This window comes from Macrobrachium rosenbergii, chromosome 27 (genome assembly GCF_040412425.1).
Source record: "Macrobrachium rosenbergii isolate ZJJX-2024 chromosome 27, ASM4041242v1, whole genome shotgun sequence".
NCBI classification, from domain to species: domain Eukaryota; kingdom Metazoa; phylum Arthropoda; class Malacostraca; order Decapoda; family Palaemonidae; genus Macrobrachium; species Macrobrachium rosenbergii.
The window spans coordinates 36,147,009-36,168,339 of record NC_089767.1 but is presented as its reverse complement, the minus strand read 5'-3'; the positions used below and the strand labels follow the sequence as shown (position 1 = coordinate 36,168,339).

General features: G+C 35.5%; 2 protein-coding genes across 10 annotated transcripts in view; both read right to left on the bottom strand.

Annotated features, from left to right (window-relative positions):
- Nup98-96 (nuclear pore complex protein Nup98-96) overlaps positions 1-18,861 on the bottom strand; it is a 34,255-nt gene extending 15,394 nt beyond the window's left edge. The window contains exons 1-18 of one of the 9 annotated variants that reach the window (XM_067129432.1): positions 18,614-18,861; positions 14,840-14,966; positions 14,488-14,668; positions 14,021-14,182; positions 13,476-13,606; positions 12,906-13,122; positions 10,257-10,495; positions 9,663-9,885; positions 9,112-9,309; positions 8,839-8,979; positions 8,468-8,612; positions 7,768-8,050; positions 7,018-7,267; positions 6,086-6,348; positions 4,722-4,889; positions 3,922-4,155; positions 1,039-1,129; positions 734-904 (exon numbers count right to left, since the gene is read on the bottom strand). In XM_067129432.1, the coding sequence (XP_066985533.1) occupies positions 734-904; positions 1,039-1,129; positions 3,922-4,155; positions 4,722-4,889; positions 6,086-6,348; positions 7,018-7,267; positions 7,768-8,050; positions 8,468-8,612; positions 8,839-8,979; positions 9,112-9,309; positions 9,663-9,885; positions 10,257-10,495; positions 12,906-13,122; positions 13,476-13,606; positions 14,021-14,182; positions 14,488-14,668; positions 14,840-14,966; positions 18,614-18,627 (3,238 nt within the window). In that variant the 5' untranslated portion in view covers positions 18,628-18,861. Of the gene's footprint in view, positions 1-733; positions 905-1,038; positions 1,130-3,921; positions 4,156-4,721; positions 4,890-6,085; positions 6,349-7,017; positions 7,268-7,767; positions 8,051-8,467; positions 8,613-8,838; positions 8,980-9,111; positions 9,310-9,662; positions 9,886-10,256; positions 10,496-12,905; positions 13,123-13,475; positions 13,607-14,020; positions 14,183-14,487; positions 14,669-14,839; positions 14,967-17,661; positions 17,779-18,613 lie in introns of those variants that run through there. The other 8 variants (XM_067129434.1, XM_067129437.1, XM_067129435.1 and 5 more) reach the window with 8 other exon arrangements.
- A 1,758-nt stretch (positions 18,862-20,619) lies between these two features.
- The window catches only part of LOC136853624 (uncharacterized), a 15,003-nt gene continuing 14,291 nt past the window's right edge, over positions 20,620-21,331 (bottom strand). The window contains exon 5 of the mRNA XM_067129431.1: positions 20,620-20,938. Coding sequence (XP_066985532.1) covers positions 20,860-20,938 — 79 coding nt within the window. The 3' untranslated portion in view covers positions 20,620-20,859. The remainder of the gene's footprint in view (positions 20,939-21,331) is intronic.

Genomic DNA, 21,331 nt, shown 5'->3' with positions numbered 1-21,331 from the left:
AGCCTATCTTATCCAAACTAAGCATTAATGATAAAGTAATTACCAAACACAAGACATAAAAAGGTGTTGTATTGTACCTAATGTGTGTGTACACACAATGAATTTGTATATGTACAAATGTAACAAGAAAATAAAAAACCAACAACCAGATTACTGTACTAGTAATCTGAACTATAATGCACAATGTGATACCACATTACAAGTACCATTTTCTCTATACAGTACAGCCATACAGTACACAGTTGTATCATGAGCCAATGATATGTAACGGTACTCTACATATACCAATCAGCACTCATACAAAGCTCAATTAGTTTGCCTGGCAGTTTCATGTGCACCGCACACCCATCTGCAAGTTGCATTTTTGCTATTTAGGGCAGATAAGGAAATATACATATTGGTACTGAACAAGATGCAGTCCTGGTCTCACTGCAGATATGGGAATACAAATAATCAAGGGGTTACTTATGAGCATCAAATACTCCATGAAACTTGACACTATAGACATAATACTCTACATAAGAATATGGGACTTAGGAATAATCAAGGGGTTACTTATGAGCATCAAATACTCCATGAAACTTGACACTGTAGACATAATACTCTACATAAGAATATGGGACTTACGAATAATCAAGGGGTTACTTATGAGCATCAAATACTCCATGAAACTTGACACTACAGAAATAATACTTTACATAAGAACAAATCTTATGTCTTAAAGTTATTTCACCTTTGATTGATTGTGGCGTGGGAGTGGTTTCCCTAACAAGGTGTTGGGGCTCTTCTTCGTCGTCAACAAATAACTGTAGTTTTGCTAACTGGACAGCTCTGGGTGGTACCTTGGAAGCCACAGTTAGGCGCTCATCACTGGGGGACAGCACACTCAGAGCAGCACTCTCCTCTGTGATCAAAACAGATGAATCAATACACTGTATAAAACAATTATTTAGGAGCATCTAAAGCTGGCATGCCTGAAAATGTCATAATAGGATATTCATTAACAAATATAACATGGAAATCACACCCCCAACCAACCTGGCTCCTGAGCTATATCTGGCTCAATGAAATCCTCGTCAAGAACCTGTGACTCCTGTAGTGAAGGGCTGTCCAAATATCTAGGCTGAACCTGAAATTTATAACTTCAATTATAAATTCTGCTTCTTCTGTTTTCACGACTTATAAGGTACAAGGCTGGGATCATTTGGGCTTAACATGAAGGAGTCTGCATGACAGATACATTTATTTTCAAGATTTATTAGGCACAAGCCTGGGATCTTTTGGACTAAGAATGAAGGTGTCTGCCAGACAGATGGGTTTATTTTTAAGATTTGTAAGGCACAAGTCTGGGATCCTTTTGACTCAGAATAAGGATGCTACATGTCATATTGGTTTAATATGATGTTGAACTAAGTAAAATTTTGGGGAATATATCTTTTACCTGTTAAGATGGAAATACTAGTGGGTAACTTCCTGTATAAAGCTGCAGTGTACTGGCAAAGTACATATCAGTCAGCTCATAAAACAATAGACAATATTCTTCAAAACTTTTAGAGCAACTCAACAAAGCAAGGACAGAATAAAAAGACTTACGAGTTCTAGAAAAGTTAAAATTAACAATTCTTGTCATGAACCTCACTGCCAATTTGTTAACTGTGAACATCTACATCAAAATATGTACTAGTTTCTTCATGAACAAGCCAGCCTTAAGAGTTAAACTATTCATCAAATATAGTGCAAATTAAGCATGTTAAATCACTGGTCTTATTATCTATTATTAAAAATAATAATATTAATGGCCAGCTTTGTGCTACACTTGGCACTGGATTTGTTGTCAATGGTGTTTGTAAATAAAATGTTATAAAATTTTTGACTCTAGTTACCAAGAGCCTTTCTCATGAAATGAGATTGAAAGAATAACTGATTCACTGTGGCCAAAGACTCAACTTTTCAATACAGTTTAATCTTGGAGATAAAAACAGTCAATCTTCATTAACTACTGCCAGTGATTAATACTGTACAGTCTTCCAGACATAAAGCCTTGTATCTGGAGATCATCTATCCAGATCCTTCATTCATTTAAAGGTTATCAGGTCTCTAGTGACCACTATAAGTACAACCTGCACTGGGCTGATATGCATAAACATTACACATAACTGAGCCTTATGAATAGTGGGAAAGACGTGAGATGGCTAATATATATATAAATAATAATAATAATAATAATAATAATAATAATATGAAGGGAGTAGACCCTCTTTTAAACAGGTCTTATTAATACAGCCATCCTTTTTAATAATAATAATAATAATAATAATAATAATGCTATAGAAGTGTTGTATACAGATACAAAGAGCAGCTAATTTCTGCATTTCAGATTTATCTAAAACTGTAGGATAGCCTAACCTACAGTAATGAAGCATCAAAATTCCAGTGAATTAAACAAAATTTAACTTTTCTTATTTACTCATCAATGGTCAAGTCAACTACTCTACTGCATTCTACATTCAGTTAAGTTTACTTCATTATACAATATTTTTCATATGCATTCCCATACTGAAATTATCCTGGTTGGCCAAGGCTAAGCATATTTCACAACAGGGAAACACACACAACCTTTTCATATGCTAAGGATTATTTTTCTTTTATGATCAGAACACTTTGTATGGGGAATGCCCTTTTTTTCATTAATTCAATATATGTTATACAGTAATTGCATTTAAGATGTACAGTATTCCTAAGGTTACTGTACTGTGACAGTCTACTCAGTATTTTGTCATATTTCTAGTGATTTTAACATATTTCTTTATTTCTTTACTAAATAAAGCCATTCCTTAATATTTTCAATCTTTTAATGTTTAATATGTTTTCCTAAATGCAGTAATTCAGTTTTATCTACTCACTATTTTGTATAAGGCAAGGCTGACTAAATTAACCTGTTCCAGGCTTTACAATGAATCAGTAATACAGAAGAACTGGTTTCCCAGAACACTGTTGGTCCCAATGAATCTAGACAAGCTCCTTTCTACTATATTTTAAAATATCATTTTATATTTTTTACACTTTCTACTATATTTCAAAATATCATTAAATATTTTTTACAAAGTATATATAATGTGAAAAACATTCAGGAATTATGAATTATACAGAAACTTTAAAGCATGTATCATTTATATCAGTGGGCTATAGGAATCATTCCTAAAACAATCAAGCACAATATCAAAGCTTGACAGCACACTGAAAACTATTAGATTCTATATTAAAATCCCTACATACATTATTAGGCATTTAATTTTATACAACCCCTGACAGGTTACATGATATTCATATGTGTTCAGTTACAGAGATAAAACATCTTCAACACAGCAGTTAGGAAATGTACAAGGTAAAGCAACAATGCCAAGTTGCATGAACACTTAAAGAAAATAAACAAATTTATTGCTCAATACAAAATTAACAAAATACACTTCTTCAAATGACAAAATTTCTAAGCATTTCCTTAACATCAACTCGAATAATAGCATATACCATTAAAACATGCTCAAAGCACTGCACATGCTTGCACGGAAAGCCATTATGATGTCTACAAATGAGTCCAAAACTACATGAGCCTATATTTATCATGTCTTCCAACCAATATAAGCACTAGTCAAGTGAGCACTAACAAAAAAATCTCAATTGAACTGTCCCTTGATGTTAATAACAAACCACAGTGCAAGAAACAATAAAGTATACTACCAACCCACATACAACTGGTAACCCTAACATTAGTGAAATCAACATGAAACTTCCAAAGCAGTACACATATGATTATGAAAGACATTTTAGAGGATGAAACAAAACTCACTGTAATGCAACAACAAAGACATTACTAACAATGTCTACCTGCCACATTCATGCACCAACGTCTCCCTCACTCACCGCTTTACATGTGAAAGCTGAAGTACCTATGTGCCCTAAGAACTGGGGTGGGGAAGTAAGAGATGTGGCAGTTGCCGGTGGTCCAGCTGCACGGGTGGAAATGGGGGGAAGAGGAACTGGTACTGTCACGAAACTTTTACTTGTAGTTTGTGCAGGTGGGGCTCCACCAGCAGGAAGAGTGTCCATCTCTTCCTCATTTTCCTCCTGAAGTCCATATTTGGAAAAGTGCTTCACCTGAAGATGAACCAAAGAAATGTACAGTATAAGAATTCCAAGCCTTTTGTCACTTCTCAATTACTTATTATTGTTCCTCTACATTTCATATATCCAGTATAAAAGGTTTATTGTCTTGTTTACAGTGTCACATATCAGGTCAACCACACAAAATAAACAACTGGTTATACATTTATCTTAAAATGAGAAGAAGCAATTAAACACTTTATATAATGCAACAAGTTGTTTGAAATAGAATTAATAAACACTTACACCAATACAATACATACATGGATATCAAATGTTACACTTTTTTGCATTAAAATTTTGGAGAACTTTTGTCTGAAAACATTTCATGGCAAATGAAATATACAACATTAATACTATAATGGATTTCTTGTGAAAGATACAAACTCTAACTTCAAATTCACGCTCACTGTAAATGTACAATCAATTTCATCAATCTAACATAAATTAATAATCCTCAGTAAATCTGAGAAATAACACATTGTTACTTTTCAAAGATCATTACAAATTAATACAACCATAAATTTCTAGTGTTTTACTCAGTAATTGCAGTTTCTTACCTTGAAGACCCAAGAACCAGTGACAGGACGATACTCAATGAAGTTTGTATCCATTTTGACACACTGACGTTCCAAGTAATGTGACCATCCCATGGTCTGCAACCTTTCCGGAGATTTAATCAACTGACGAGTTGTCTTGTCAACTGGCCAAACACAGTCAAGTGTAATCTGTGAGAGTAGATAACAATGACATTAAAAATAAATACAATCCATGTAGGCTGAGCATACCTGTCAAAAAAAAATTTAAAACAAACTGTAATTCTTAATAGACAAAATTTACTGAAAAACATTTATGACAGTTACATGTGGCCTACATGCTTACTTATAATTAACTTTTACCAAACAGGCAATCCTTAATAGAGTTAACAACTTGGGCTGAATAAAATATTAATAAATTATCATTCAGGAAAGGGACTTTTAAGCCCGTTTTCAATATATCTGCATCACCACTTTAGGTTTTATATAGAATTGTCTCTATATGGCATATATCTACCCCAAGCAAAAATGCCAGTTCAATACTGAACTTTTACTATTGGTTTGTGAATACAAACCCATTACCATTAAAAAGCCATTAACAGTGTAAAACACATTTTCAGTGCAATGTCACTTCATTGTCATCTAGAGTGTGATGTGCTTATATTTCACGAGTTTTTTCATCAAGTTACACTGTGGTCAGAAACCAACACACTGCTTAGTTGCTGCCAAGTGGCTTACAGCTCTTCCATTTTGTTTTTCCAGTTTTCCTCATTCAACAATGCAACTTTTGTCAACATTTTCAATGTTTCTTTTCAAATGCTTTGCATTTCTGAAATGAAAATTCTAAACTTGGATTCTCCTTCTCATATTTTTAGGCTACCAGAACAACTTTTCCCCCCGGCCTTCTCCTGATCATGATTCAACATTTCTACAGCAATGTTTCTTTATGCCATCAACTTTCTGTTGGCTTCATTACAATAATTTACCCTTAGTTCCAAATTTTTTCCCGCCTATTAAACAATTTTGTACGTTTTAAATATTGCAATTTTTTGTTTTTTTTCATTTTATTCTTAAAGCTATTAGAACTCAATGTATTTGTGCTGGCAGGAACAGCAAGTTGTCCCAGGAGACAAATATCCATTTACAGTGCCTGTCTTTCCGAGGCCAGGTGTGTTTTCCTGCCCTTAGCGTGCATGGACTGAACAACTGAATGGTAAAATTTTGGGCAATGTAATATCTACACACAGCATTCTTCCTCATTTTCCCATAACTCTTGACAAATTTTCATTTGTCACACATCAACAAATTCTTAAAAAATATTACAAAGGACTTGCTAAGAAATAATTTAAAAATGCATTAATTACTACTCAAGTGACAAATTTACTTACAATAGCCGGCTTGTTCAACTCTTGACCTTCGGGTGGCTTCTGAGTTCCTTCTGGATACACTTCCACCTGTTTGCGGTATATGGAGACCAAGCTGTCAAAATCCAAACCTGTGACATCAGTGACACCGAGGAAGCACACGTTGCCGTAGCCGTATCTCCCAACAGTGAGATTTTCCACAATGCATCTACCTTGTGAATCTATCATGTCCTTCAGGTCTTCCAGAGATGGTAAGGTGTAATACTCAGGTAAAGTAAGCTTGACACCTATGGAGTGGAAGAATAAAATTACTAGTTAAAATCTTATAACGGATATTTATCATTCATGAGAAAAAACCTTGGCATAACTAGTGGCATCTTACAAAAGACAACCTATAGGATTCAAAAAGTAATAATGAAATGCTATAATGTGTGCAAATGTCCAGGGTACAACTTATTTAAAAAGAAATTTATTCTCACATGACAAAGATTACTACATCCTTTCATCTGAACTACCCCATACTGAAAAATGCAATTAACAGAGATTTAAATTTACTTCAAATCTAATATCTTTATATTCATATCCTTCATCCAGATTGTACATGGATAACAATATAAACATGTAAAAGATGTGCTGAAGTTTTTTCGGCACAATCAAGTTTTCTGTACAGTGTATAATCAAGGCCTGTCCTATATCGTTGCCAGATGCACTATTATGGCTAACTTTAACCTTAAATAAAATAAAAACTACTGAGGATAGTGGGCTGCAATTTGGTATGTCTTATGATTTGAGGGTGTATAATCAACATAGCAATTTGCAGCCCTCTAGCCTCAGTAGTTTTTAAGATCTGAGGGTGGACGGACAGACAAAGCCGGCACAATAGTTGTTTCTTATAGAAAAGTAAAAATACTAACTCTACCTGGCCTTCAAAACTAAGCACTTCTGTAGCCACTCACCTGCAGGATGAGGCTGGTCTGTCGTCTTTGTTAAAACCTGGAGTTCACTGACTCCAGGTTCATTTATATTGTTATTTTCTTTATTCTCCGAGTCCTCAACCTCCACTTCATCTCTTTCTTCTTCGTTTATGGGATCACCTTGCACCTCATCTTCTTCTTCCCTAACTATCTGACGTACATTGAGATCAGCCAGCGTGTCATTCATCGGCTGCTTTTCAGTCAAGCTTCGCCTTTTTATTTTGTCTCGTCCCTGGAATGAACATCAAAAAAAGATAATAAACAAGATATCTAATTTTCAAGAAACAATAAATTTAAAAGAGGGTAAAACATTTGAAACGTGCCATCTTAACTGGTAATGTGTTATCTTAAAGCCAAGGTGAATTCTGATATTAAGAGATTCTCTTACCACCACATACAAAATGCAAAATTCCTCAAGGACAGGACCACAAAATAATGCCACTTATGAACTAAACCTAAGAACTCGAGTCTGCATATCAAAAAAAAACCCTGTTCCATGAATACAGTTTCCTTCCTCCACACTGGCTCATATCAACTGAGACTTAAAGCAAACCAAGTGGTTGCTCTCTCCTTTACAAACATTTAAACAATCTGAAGCTTGCTGCCACCCTTCAAGCAAGTGCAGGAAACTTTTACCAAGGTAAAGTGGAATACACCAGCTAGTTATCTACAGACCGGCAAAACTAATTACAGTTATCTAGAATTGACTTTTTGAACACTGAAAATAGTTACCTTAATAATATCAGGAGTTGGAGTATTCTCGTGGGATGGAGGCTGACTAGGTCGCTGTGGTGTGGCATTGCCCAGTGGTGATATTGGGGTGGTTAATGGAGATGGTGCAGGGGCAGCTGTTGTGTTTCTGCTATCATTTGTGGATGATGATTCAGAATTTGCTGCTCCGAACACCCTTAAATTCAATTTTCTTACACTAGGGTATTTCTTTGGCTTTAGGAAATCTTCAGTTGCTTCCTCGTTAGGATCGTCCAAACCCTTGAAAAGCCAGTGGCGATTGTTTCTGAAAAATAAAAAATATCCATTTCATAGGCTATACCATATATGAAAATAAGAATACCACTGCTTTAAAATTTGAAAACTTTCTTTGGAGATTTTATGCAAATGAAACTAATAACCATCATTCTCATACAGGAAGCAAACCAAAATACATCTTGTAACAATCCCTTCAACTCTATGTATATAACCATTACTTCAAAGTTATGTAATGATTTCTTGTTTGAGTCTTTTTCATGAATTTATACTTCCCTTTCTTGAAGTAATGATTTCTAAAGCTACACTACCACATCTTATAAGAAATAATTGTCACTACTACTGCAAGATTTTTCCTTAAACCATATCAAGAGACAAAGAAGTATGATAAACATTTATTTTGGTACAAAAAACACAACAGTATAACCTAACAGTACTGAAAACTTACCCTTGATTACTGCTTTTGTTTATGGGCTTTGGTCTTGGTTTATTATTGGCAAACAATGAAGGTGACAAGACGTAGGTGGGCCGCAAAGTTCCACTTGTTAACTTCGGACTGCTCTGGTCAGCTGTGGGTGATGTGCTGACTTGACCTTCATGGAGATAATTTCAAAATCAAGAAAAAATTCAATGTACTGTAAGGTAATATAATAAAACATTAATTATGAATGAAAAATTCTGAAAATATCTGGAGATTTTGCCTTTTAACAGGTACAGCAAAACAACTTGTATCTCTAAAATGTTCACATAACATGTCTAAAAAATGACAAGGAAATCAAAGCATGAAAAACACAATACAAAAAAGCCAACACAAGGTACCTGCAGATGCCATAGATTTATTTGAGACAGCAATGTCAAAAATTGGCTTCTCAGTCATAGCTTTTACAAGCTTGCCAAGATCAGGAAATACGCCTCCACTCATTCCTCCGCCCAAAGTATTCTGCTGGGGGAATCCAAAGCCTGATGGAAGATAAATACTGTAATTACTAAATGCACATAGATTACCATCAAACAAAGAATCACAGTACCTTCACAATCTAATCAAACTACTGTAATTCACAACCAAATTAAGCTACTGTAATTCCTACTTACCTGCACCAGTACCAAGGCATCCCATTGCCATACTGCCAGTGTTTGATGTTCCCTGGTTAAAGAGACTGACACCTGTGCTAGTGCCCAAACCCTGACCCATGGTATTCGTTGCTCCAAAGCTAGGAGTTCCAAAGGCCAAAACTGGTTTCTGCTGGTTCTGATTGCCAAACAGTGAAGTGGTGCCAAAGCTTGTGTTTCCTGAAATATATTTCAAAAAATTATTTATGAGACAGTTCAAAAACACAACTGTCAATCAGTTTTAGAAACTGTTGAATATAATTGTGCCTTTTTCATAAAATAACAACCTTGCAAAGTAAAGCCTATACCAACCCTGTCCCTTTTACAAATATCAGTACACTTCTTCAAGTTCCATATTTAAAGAAAGGTCAAAGCAGGAACCAGTGTAGCCTGTTTGCTTATGAGCAAAACAATTATGTATATTTCTTTGATAAATTATTAATCTGACCAATATCAACTCCTATGTTATACTTCATATTTCAATTATCAAAGCCTAATCTAACATAGTTAAAAGAGAAACAAAATATTCTTACCAAAACCAGAAAACAATCCAGGCTTATTCTGATTAGCCTGTCCAAAAAGGCCACCTCCAGTGCTGGTGGTAGGAGTTGTGCCAAATGCTGATGGTGTGGTACCAAAGCCTGTTCCTCCTAACGGCTGCGTGGTACCAGCTGGTTTGTTGCCAAAGAGACCTCCGCTAGCAGGCTGGTTTGAGAGAAAGCCCTTATTTTGATTGCCAAACAGACCAGTACCAGACTGAAAAAGAAAATTACCCATATACATGAGAGAGAGAGAGAGAGAGAGAGAGAGAGAGAGAGAGAGAGAGAGAGAGAGAGAGAGAGAGAGAGAGAGAGAGAGCAAATATTCTACAAAGTAAAATCATGAAATCTAATATCATAAGGGCTAAAATTAAAAATTATAACATTTATCTTCAGGTAATTATACAACAGGGGAAAAAATGAGCAATTGTTCTATTTTTCCAAGATAAAAATATTTTAAAAATGATTAACATAACCACAAATGCTCACAAAGCACCATTACGTTATCATCAAAATTAAACAAGGTTCATCAACTTTCCAACTACTGTACAGTAATTCTCAATAAATAAAAATCATCATCAAACAAACCTGTTGATTGGTCTGACCAAAAGTAAAGCCAGTGCTCAGAGCCCCAAATGTTGAGGGCTGAGATGTCGTAGCCCCAAACAGGGGTGTCGAAGCAGTGGTCGTACTGCCGAAACTGAAACCAGTTGGCTTCTGAGTTTGTGTATTTTGACCAAACGTAAAACCAGGAGTGGATGTTGCTGCCTGGCCAAAGGTTGAAGTACTGGTTCCAAAAAGGCTTCCCGAGGTAGACGTCCCAAAACCTGATGGAGGAGCAAGCATATCATTATAGATCAACCTTACTGGAAAATAACATTGAACTGAGTTACTTCAAATAAGCACCATTACCAAACTGATGACTGTCAGGTATCAAAACTAAAAATATTATATAGTAAGAAAAAAATGGGGGTAAAAATAAACATGGAAACCAAGAATGATTTTTGCATACTAAGGTATGGTATGCCATATTCTCTACCTATCGAGTGAAAAGGTTTATTACTGATCAATTATTAGATGACTCAAAAATCAGATGGCTTTTGCTGTGTAACAGTGAAGATCAAAAGATAACTTACAAAACTCAAACCAAGAAAAAATATTTACAGTAACTGCAAAAAGAGTATAAATGCATCTGAACAGTGAATGATTGTGAATATGGGGTCTTTTATGTTAAAGAAATCCAAAGAAATCTACTGGTGTATGAAATGGATTGCAATGTCACATGAAAATCACATGACTGCATGAATTAAATAGTCAGATGTAAAAATGGAAAAAATATTAACAGAAAAACACAATGAATTTGTAAAAAGAAAATATATACCAAATATATAAAAAGATAGTATGAGAAATCTCCTTTGAGGTTTTATCTTCTCTGAAGTCTTGCTAGTACAATATAAATTTTAAGCAATCAGACAAAAACAATACAGTACACAAATCTTAAAACGAACCCCACTAGCTAAGTAAAATGAAAGTAAAATTTACTGGTAAAATAAGACGTCAACGCTCACACTTTACACACAGATTAGAACTACAAGAACAAAATGTTGGCATACAATGTGACAGTTTGAAGCATTCACAAACAAACAAAAATGCAGCAACTACAAAAATAAAAACTTGCCAATAAAATAATTACGATAACTCACAACTATTACTTAATTTAGGAAAATCCCAGAAAAAAACACTCAAAACAAAAAGCAATGGATAGTGGGTCAGCTTCAATGTCCACTCACAAAACATATTTACTCAAATAAAACATGTATCTGAAATCCAATGACCACATTAACGACATAAAAAAAAAAAAAAAAAAACATTTACCATCATGTATTCACAATTTAAAGCTTTGGCTGTTCACAATCCCACTGTTCATAAGATGCCTTATTTCCACAGAAGAAATCCGTCATCCCAGCCTGCTGTAGCATGAAAAAAGCACCATCCACTGCACATACTCAAACCCCTACTACAGCATTCCTTGGCATCTCCCATAATTCCTTTGCGCAACTTCATGCCATTCATCATCTTGATTCAACAATATAAATGGCAATTCAGTCACCCCAAGGTTAATGGTATAGTATTGACCAAAATGTTAAAAAAAAAAAAAAATTTTTTTCAAAAACCCAAATTCATTCTTCTAAGGCTCTTTTAGCTTAATGGAGTGAGAGAAGCTTAAGGCATTGTAGGGGGTCTGGGCATAAGTGCTTGCTTATTTTTTCTTGTTATAGCAGGTTGGTGGAACTAAGATTTCTTCCACAGAAATAAGCATTTTATGATTTACTGTTTGTACTGAAGAAAGTTTGTGTGTAATGAAAGTGATTTTTATCAATTTGCAGAGATGTTGACTTATCAAGGTTATGGATACACAGTAAATATATGCTTAACCACTTTAAAACCAGTGCTACCAATTACAAATAAGCCAAAAATATTTCAACACAAGTATTAAAATACATGGACAGTATAATGTTTAAACACCTAGTTGGGAAGAGCACAAATATCACAAAAAACAATTATGAGTCAATATTAAAAATCATTATTATTTGTTAACCAAACCTTCAGCATCTCAAGAAATAACCTTAGGAACACATCACATCTAAATGGACATTCCTCCCTTATGAACTATACAGGTCAGGTGTCAATGTCAAACACTGTCATACTTGTCAGTATGTAGCTCCCTACAACTTATGTTTGATGTAGCTTTTTCAAAGTTATTAATCAAAACTGAAATTCAGTGTTAACTCTCCTCAAACCAAATTGTTCACAAGTCTAGCTGGGCCTGTACCTAAACTCTATGAAAAACATTAAAATCCAAACTTTGTTTCCATTCTCAAGAGAACTACCACAATAAATATGACCTAAAATTTCTATGCCCTAAGTCAAATTTCTCACACTTACATCAATTAACTTAATCCGAGTCACTGTATTAATGTCATAACCAAAGCAAGGGCAGAGTCAATCCCTTCAGAGTTAACTCAGTCACCTTCCTTCAAGTGCAATCTTTAATATGAAAAAATACAGTGCAATCTCTTGAGCACTGGCTGAAAGCATTACCTATGGGAAGTAAGCTCACCTGCCACACTCTCTGGAGTTGCCTTTCCATGCATCAGGGTCATGCTCCTGAATTAACAATCCCTTCTCACTCCAATATCATTCCTGTGCTTTTAAAGTAAAATTGCAACATCTTACCTGGGGTAGTCCCAGTTCCAAAGAGGGACTTGTTTTCTGTACCTTGCTTATTTGTAGCAAACATAGATGGTGCTGGGGCAGCCCCAAAGAGACCAGCGCCTTGGTTTGTCTGAGTTGTCTGTGGAAAACCAGCCATGGTGGAACCTTGTCCTGGTCCTTTGCGGTTGGCCAAGTAATCTTCTACGCGCAGTTCTTCCAAGCTTTTGTTCTCATATTCCTGAAAAAAAAAAAGAGATAACATTGAAATGGTTCCAATATTTTAATGTTATCTACTAATTAGGTAGGTAAAGTAGGGCAAACTTACCTGCACCCATAACAGGCAGTTTTTGATTCTCAAGGAGGTATCAAGCTTTCAAAACCTTACATACATGCTATCATCTTCATATCTACCTCCTTCACTACCATTGCTAACAAATTACATTAGTCTAGTAAACGTGTAACTTTACTAGGTTTGCATGGCTGGTCTGAATATCCACCATTAGAAATAAAAAAAAAATAAACACATTCTAATTTATATAAATGACTATTCAATCCTATTCATAATTTATCTCATAATAACTTTCAACTTACTTTCATTGTAGTTATGACCTCAATCCGAGTGCGGATACTGGTCGACACACCATTTCTTGTCATGGTGTCAGTTCCTGTTGTAGGGTCATATTTGATGGTTGTTCCAGTTAGGGTGTTACTAGAGCCAAACCCTGAAAAAATAAAAATACAAATAAAATTCTAATCTATAACTGCCTTTCAATTTCAATGTCACTACCAAAAGAAAAACAAACCTGGGATAATCTATTCGAAAACAGTTTCCCTTAAGAACAGAGAGACAAAAAGACAATCAGAGAATAAACAAGTTGTGGTTCACCGAAATGTAACACAGTTTAAGCCCTGGCTAATAACAAAATAGTAGTGAACTGCAATTATAGTAAACCTCAAAAGAAATCCTGCCAGAAACTCTTTGATCATAGTTCATTCAGATGTAGCTCTGAAAATCCAAAACAAAATATGTTTGATGCAAATTAATATTCTTGAACTGTAGGCATGCTTCTCTGCTTATCCTAAAATTTATCATAAAATTTCGATATTTTATCTAATACGTCACAATATTAAAATACCTGGTGTATTAAAAAGTCCACCGCTAGTTGATGACTGTGTGGACCCAAACAGCCCAGTTGTTCCAGTACTGCTAGTGCTGCTGGTTGCACCAAATCCAAAAGGTCTATTCTGTGTTGTCTGCTGAGCACCAAATCCAGTGGAAGGATTACTTCCAAACAAACCTGATGTTCATAATAAAATCACCATGAGATGTAATGACTTAAAACTTCCTAAGCTTCAAATTCTCACTGTTTCACTGATGAATGGTCAAGTTTGAATTTAAAGTCCTCACAAGGGTGAAGTTAACAGGTTTTCATTAATTCACAATACATTTCTGATTATATATATATCTTTTTAATAACTTGCGGTCCCATTCTCTTTTTAAAGGCCTCTTGTCAAGCAACAATGCAAGCATATTATGAACATAACAATGACTTCAAAATACAACTTGACATTTTAGCAATTCCTAAAAAGAAAAACATATTACCTGAGCCAGTACTTGGCTGATTCTGACTAAACAAACCCCCTCCAGTGGAGCCAAAACCTGATGATGTCTGCTGTTGGCCAAACAAACTTCCAGTTTGCGGCTGTGTATTCGTCCCAAATAGTGAAGGACCTGAAGAGGTGGTGGCACCAAACGGAGCAGCAGGAGCTCCAAAACTTGTGGTCTGTTGAAAAATTAGTATTACAAGGTCAGTTATACCTATCCAAAATTCTACCCAACTTATCATAAAATCATAAATCTATTTGGTGTAACTGTCCATAATGCTGAGATCTGTAGCAATATATAAATGTTATATGATTCTCAGATAAAATTTTTTCTAAAAGATGATACTTACAGGGTTTCCAAAAGCAGGTTTACCAAAACTACTCCCAAACCCAGTGGAAGCAGTGTTTGGAGTGCTGAAGCTGGTTCCAAATCCTGTTGATGAACCACCAAAGGTGGGACGTGGTTGCCCAAACATTCTGCAATATAAGAATATAATTACATTTAAAAAAAAAAAAATTCAAAAGGAAATGAGGAAACTGCACGGAAGCCAAACATAGCCTATAGCAGACCAGGAAGATACAGATAAGAGATTGTCATAAAAATCAAATCTAAATGCTTTGTGAGTCAATGAAATGTAAAAGAATGTTGGGCTCGGTTTATTGATTGGTAAATCAATAATACTCCAAAAGTTTCCATTTACCTTTAAAAAATGCCTCTTTGCACATGTGTATTAACAATTACTCCTCATTCAATAACCATTTCTCATTTTTGAAAAATACAGCATACTGTACTTTATATATTCACAACATATGTCTAGCAATACCAAACTGAGTTAGGCAACGTAACACGATCCGTAAACATACAAAAACCACCACTCTTAAACTGTGGTCCTACTGTAAAATACAGTATTGCATTTTAATACTTTACATATATTTCAGTCAACAGTAGCGCAACATTTATTACTTACTTAAGAACCTTCGAATTGATAAAATTAAGCAAGTCAAGAGTCAATAAGGACTCGTGGTTAAAACAAGGGCAATTTTGTACATGGTGTCACCAATGCACCTTCTGGATGCATTATCTGTCATCTATCTCTGATGAGCACAGTATATTCCCCCTTATATATAATAGCATAAAAATGAACAGATATACCTCATATCAATATACTTCACACACCTTGGGAAACTACCATCCTGGACAAGAACTACATATAGGTCAACATGATATATATTCAATAAAGACTGGAAAGTACTTTGATTGAGAATTCACTCACACGAAAGACAAAAAGACGAGAAAAAGACTCTGGAACAGACTTATTTAACAAAGCCTCATTAGTTGTCAAAAGGTACCAAGTAAAACCCCCAAAGCCGAAAAAGCAACTCGAGGAACAATCCACTGGCTAAACTAGTCCATTACACCAAGAATTTGCTAAAAATAACAATGTGCAACCTAGCAAAATTGTTAACCTACCCTAGAACTTCAAGTAATTTAATTTTGTGAATTATCCTTATAATAATTACACAATACCATAAGCATATTATTTCTTACCAATATATGGTAAAACTACAGAACAGCTCCGCAAACACTATTACCTCGGAAATTGATTTTTCCTATACTTTTAGTGTTGCTGATGAAGGACGTGGTGTTGTTTATTGTTGGTCAATTATTATTAACCTCATAACTATCCAACACGGTTGGGGACCCTTTGGGAAAGCAGGGTTTTGGGTGGGGAAATCGCTGGGAGAAAGACCGGACCGCTATGTTGTTGTTATGGAATGGTTCCATGCATGCACAAGTCATTAGGGAGCCGTATGTTCAAGAAGGGATTGGCTAGGGAAACCTATTATAAAAGGAACTATACTACCCTTCTGTGCATTAATTTAATCTAACCTAATAAGTCTTGTTACTTAGCCAGGGGACTCCAGCCCCTCAGCAGAGGCAACCACTTTTTACCAATGGTTTCCTTTTAACATTGCGATTGCGTGATAGCATTCCAGGATGGCCAGTATACAGTAACATATCAGTTCTGAGGTTAATTACAGTCGACCACCAAAAAATAACGGTAAATTCTTGATAAGCAACCAAAATACTATAGAAAAAGTCAGTTTTCAAGGTCATACCCATGGAGAGCTGTTCTAGCCTATAGTTCTCCCTATATTATGTTTAAGTTGTGTTTGACGTACTGACTGTTGTTTTTGGTGAAAAATAACGGTATTTCTAAGTATTAGCTACGCACAGACTGTATGGGACGGTTCCACTAATACGAGAGACATTAGGGAATCATATGTTCAAGAAGGGATTGGCTAAGGAAACACAATTATAAAAGGAACCACACTAACCTAACCTAATCTAGTATGCCATGTTACTTAACCATGAGGCTCCACCCCCCCGAGCCCCCCGGGTAAAGGTAACTCCACTTTTTACCAAAATTTCCCCTATCCTATAACACTATGCATGCTTAATAGCAAAAATATAATTAGTTCTGAGGTTAATTACAGGTTAAGGTTAATTACAGTCTAGCAACAAAAAATAACTGTATATTCTTGATAAGCAACCAATATACTAGCCTATAGCAAAAGTCAATTTCCGAAGTAATACCCGACGCGGAGCTAATACTCAGTTCTACCTAATAGTCTATTTGCATTTAGCCTAGGCCTAAATTATCCCTAGGCCAACAATTCTGTGGCCTCGGCAAACTTACTGAATTTAAATGCCAGGTGAGCTTGAAAGTTAAAAGCCCAACATCAAAATCAAACCCAAATTACCAGGTAAATTATTCAGCGCCGAGATTATAAACCCAAAAGGGAGTTCAGGCCCCCTACAACCCCAATTCCCAATCTCCCGATAACGTTAGGCCTAAGCCTAGGCCTATGGCCAGTCCGAACTAGCCTACCGTAAACAAGTCAAGGCTACGAGTGACATGCCTATTTACAAGGTTATAGACAGGTATAAAACCTTGTCTAAAGCATCTAGAACATCTAGAATTGGAATAGACATGTCTAGACATTTTAAATGCGAAAATATTTAGGTCCTTGTTTTTATAACGAACATCGGGGGGCCACCTTGGCCTGAGTCCCGCGCCAATTCAAACCCATGTTATTTATCAAAAATAACATGAATATGCTTCTCTTACATATATAAACCTTACTTATTAATAAATCAATAACGTACCTGGTGGCTTCTCTACCCTAAACGAGACGAAATTGTAAAACTAAATCATAAATACAAAATGTGTGTTTTCGTATCAGTGGCTTCAAAGTGCACCACAAGGTGTCGCAACCAAAAACTAAACATGGCCAACATGGATCATGTTGGCTAAATCCAATATAAGCATTTAAAAAATACTTGACCACTTGTCTGGATTTATAATTTTTCTTAAATAAAAAAATATTTTACATACAAAATCTATGTTATAATAACATTTTTTCGATTTTGCTCTTAGAAATTGACATAAGAAATGGGTTTTACTTTAGGAAAATTCAGGACGGTATTTACCCCAAGGGGAATCATGCTACATCAAACACCAAGTAAAACCTCAATGACAAACGGTGCCGTAGATATGGGAAAAAGCGTGTGTTTGGGTAATGATGGCCCCATTAATTTGTGCGCTTTTACTTCGAGAGTAATTTTTACTTCCTACTGAGCTGAATTACCCAATCGGTAAGAGTGGGTGAATAGGTGTCATCATATTATGCAGAATTGCCTTCTGTGAATCTTAGCCTGTGTTTTTATGTACATAACATTAACGTATTGTTTTATTTCTTCTCGGGACTCGAATTTCCAAAAAGAATTCTTTTGAAATGCTTGAAAATACAACTAGGATACGAAAAGAATTTCTCTCGCTCTGTGTTACTGTTACTTCATTTACCAGAGAAAGCATACACATTCTTCACACAGACAAAAAAGTTTTTCACTTGTATACACGGGATTTGCCATTAGATAATTGTTCTAGAAATACTTTATCTGAATCGCGTGTTGTGAATGGCAAAAATTATAAAACACCATAAAACTTTCTATCAACAAAAATATTGAAACTGTACTCGATGGTAGAAACATCAAGCTAAATCTAAATGATACGTTGAGATTATAGATTATGAGACTGAAAACAGACGTATTACGTTACCTTAGTGCAGCCATTTTCTAACCTTAAACCCAATAGGCCTATAAACTGCCTAAAAATCAACTACAGACTTCTAGAGACTCTTCAATTGCAATGAGAGAGAATTACAAACTTGTCTACTGTGTATATTCCAAAAGAGAGGAATATACAAACACACAGTATCAAAGAGTAATTCCAGTAGCATAAGCCCGTGTTCAGAAGAACAAACGCCGGAATGTCTGGTGTTTGTTTATATACCAGACTTTTAACTCAACGTGGTGAAACACGTAAACCCGTCTGGTTCAGTTGTGTTCAGATGACAGCGGATTCGTGTGACGTCATTTTGAGGTCGTTCCATGTAAACAAACATTGCATCATAATGATGTCATCATTTGTTTCTTCATAAGAGGCTAAATTTTATTTGTTTATAAGAGGCTAAACTTTTATATGTTTATAGCCAAACAAATGGTTTGAGTGTTCATAAACCATGATAATTCGATAACGTATAATGCTAGATAAGGTATCTAGGACCCTTGGACCTGCCTAGTGATACAGTCTTTGGCATAATATTTCGGGCAAATTTTACAGTTTTCGACTTGTAGGTTTTCAGCTTCTGATTATGTTAAATCAGTTATATTATTCACACACAGAATAAACGGCAAAGCAACATCTTGAATATCTTCTAACTTTTTCCTTGTTATCATTCCTATTTTCTATCATTGGGAAGAAACCTGTAGGAAAAATAAAGAAAACGACAAAGCTTTATTAGGAAACTCTTATAAATAGAACTGACACTTGTGTTGCATTACCTAGCAGAATTGTGTTCCCTTATGAATGCCTTTGTTCTTGTCTGTGATATTCTAGACTCTAGCATTACCACGTTTTTGTGAAATGACCGTGCAAAAGGTGTTCTACCGCTCATGGGACGTTCTCATAGATGTTTTCCCAATACCAGGGTCTTGGACAGTGGTCCTGTCCCCTGGCTATCTGAGTCACGTTCTCATAGATGTTTTCCCAGTACCAGGGTCTTGGATAGTGGTCCTGTCCCTGGCTATCCGAGTCATGCGCATTCATTATTAACGGGAATACTACCTCACTACGTTCAGATTAGAAGTGATTTATCAAAACGAAGTAGGAATTATTAACATTCTCGTGAAATGTGGACAGTATTGATAGTACCTTGCAACTGATTCTAAATCCCCCATGATTTTTCGTTGCAAACTTCACATGAAACTTGCTATTCAGTTGATCTACTGATATACATACTTCGAGGAACTTGTCCATGCAAGATTAATGTAGTTCTCATCAGCTTATGTCAGCCAGTTCATTTATTCATGGTCACTCGCTTGCCTCGCTGTTCACAAAATTAACATTAATATTTCGACGTCTTGTCTCCCCTTTTGTAAGTCATTTATTCAATTAGCATATTTGCTGGTGGTGTGTATTTTTGCACGAGAACTTTGAACATGTGAAAGTGTCAGTTTGGTCACGTTAATTAAGGGCTAGTCTCATTAGCATAACCTATTAACATTGTCGTGAAATGTTTTTTCTTTGATTTGTAAAGAACGTCCTGTAATTTGGTAGCTGAATGGCCTTCTCAATAATTTCTGTGTTGAATACTTCATTAAGTGCCATTGTTTTGGTGTATGGAACCTCCCCATCTCTGCAGATTATTCGTGATTATATAGGTTTTTAAATCTTTATTTTGCTCTGCATTTCATGATGTTGTTATGGCCATTTTGTTCATTTAATGATTATGGCATAACAATGTTATAGGTTTTTACCATTTTATACTTGTCCTTGGTCTGCTCATGCATTTATTTTGCTATTTTCTTTTATTCTTCTTTCGAAGAAGTGTTGAGGAAACGCACGTGACTCCCAGTGTTGATATCCTGAGTCACTGATAATGGGAATATGTCCTGTGTTTCAAACTACAGGAGGAAAGGGTTGCAACATCTGTCTTGAACCAATGAACCACAACTAATAGATATGCACTCATCTGAAAACGCAAGAGACACAAAATAAGAAGCAGGGATTCAAATAGTTTATTACTGCTATAAGTCTTTTAAAAGGTTTCAATCCCTTTTGGTGAAAGGTTATCAACCTCATTGTTAGCCAACTACATCCTACACAGTGCAACTCAACATTCTACTGTCAGTGGTGCTGTAGCCTCTACAACTGTTGAAGTTAGGGTAATTTTTTTTCTAAACAGACTTTTTCTTTCTCCATTCTCACCCTAAATCCACTGGACTCGTGGGTTTAGCAGCTTCTTATGAGCCTGCGGCTTTATCAGCAGGCTCATTCGCCATCCTGCGAGTGACGTCATTGCGTGTGCTAGTGGAGAAACCGCTGAAATTCAGAAACACAGACTTACAAATATGGAACCTCTGAGATGAAGTAAGGCCACAAACAAAAGGAAGACATCATTGACACATTAAAGAAGTATGGGAATCATTTACAGTGACGTGTAAAAACATTCGAATGTTCAAAGTGTTGAAGTAAAACAAGCTGTTATCTAAACTGTGACATTGTATTTCCTTACAATTTCATGATCAAGGTTAGGTGTCTGATTTTAAAAGACCAGAGCTAAAATTTGTGACTTGCTGATTAAAATATTCAATGAAAGCTGGCTAAATAATACTTCTCTTAGCAACAGTATTACAAAATACTAGCCTCAAGAATGTTTCCACTTAATAACATTGGCTGAATTCTAATGTGTACAAAGAGCACTGGACACTAGTG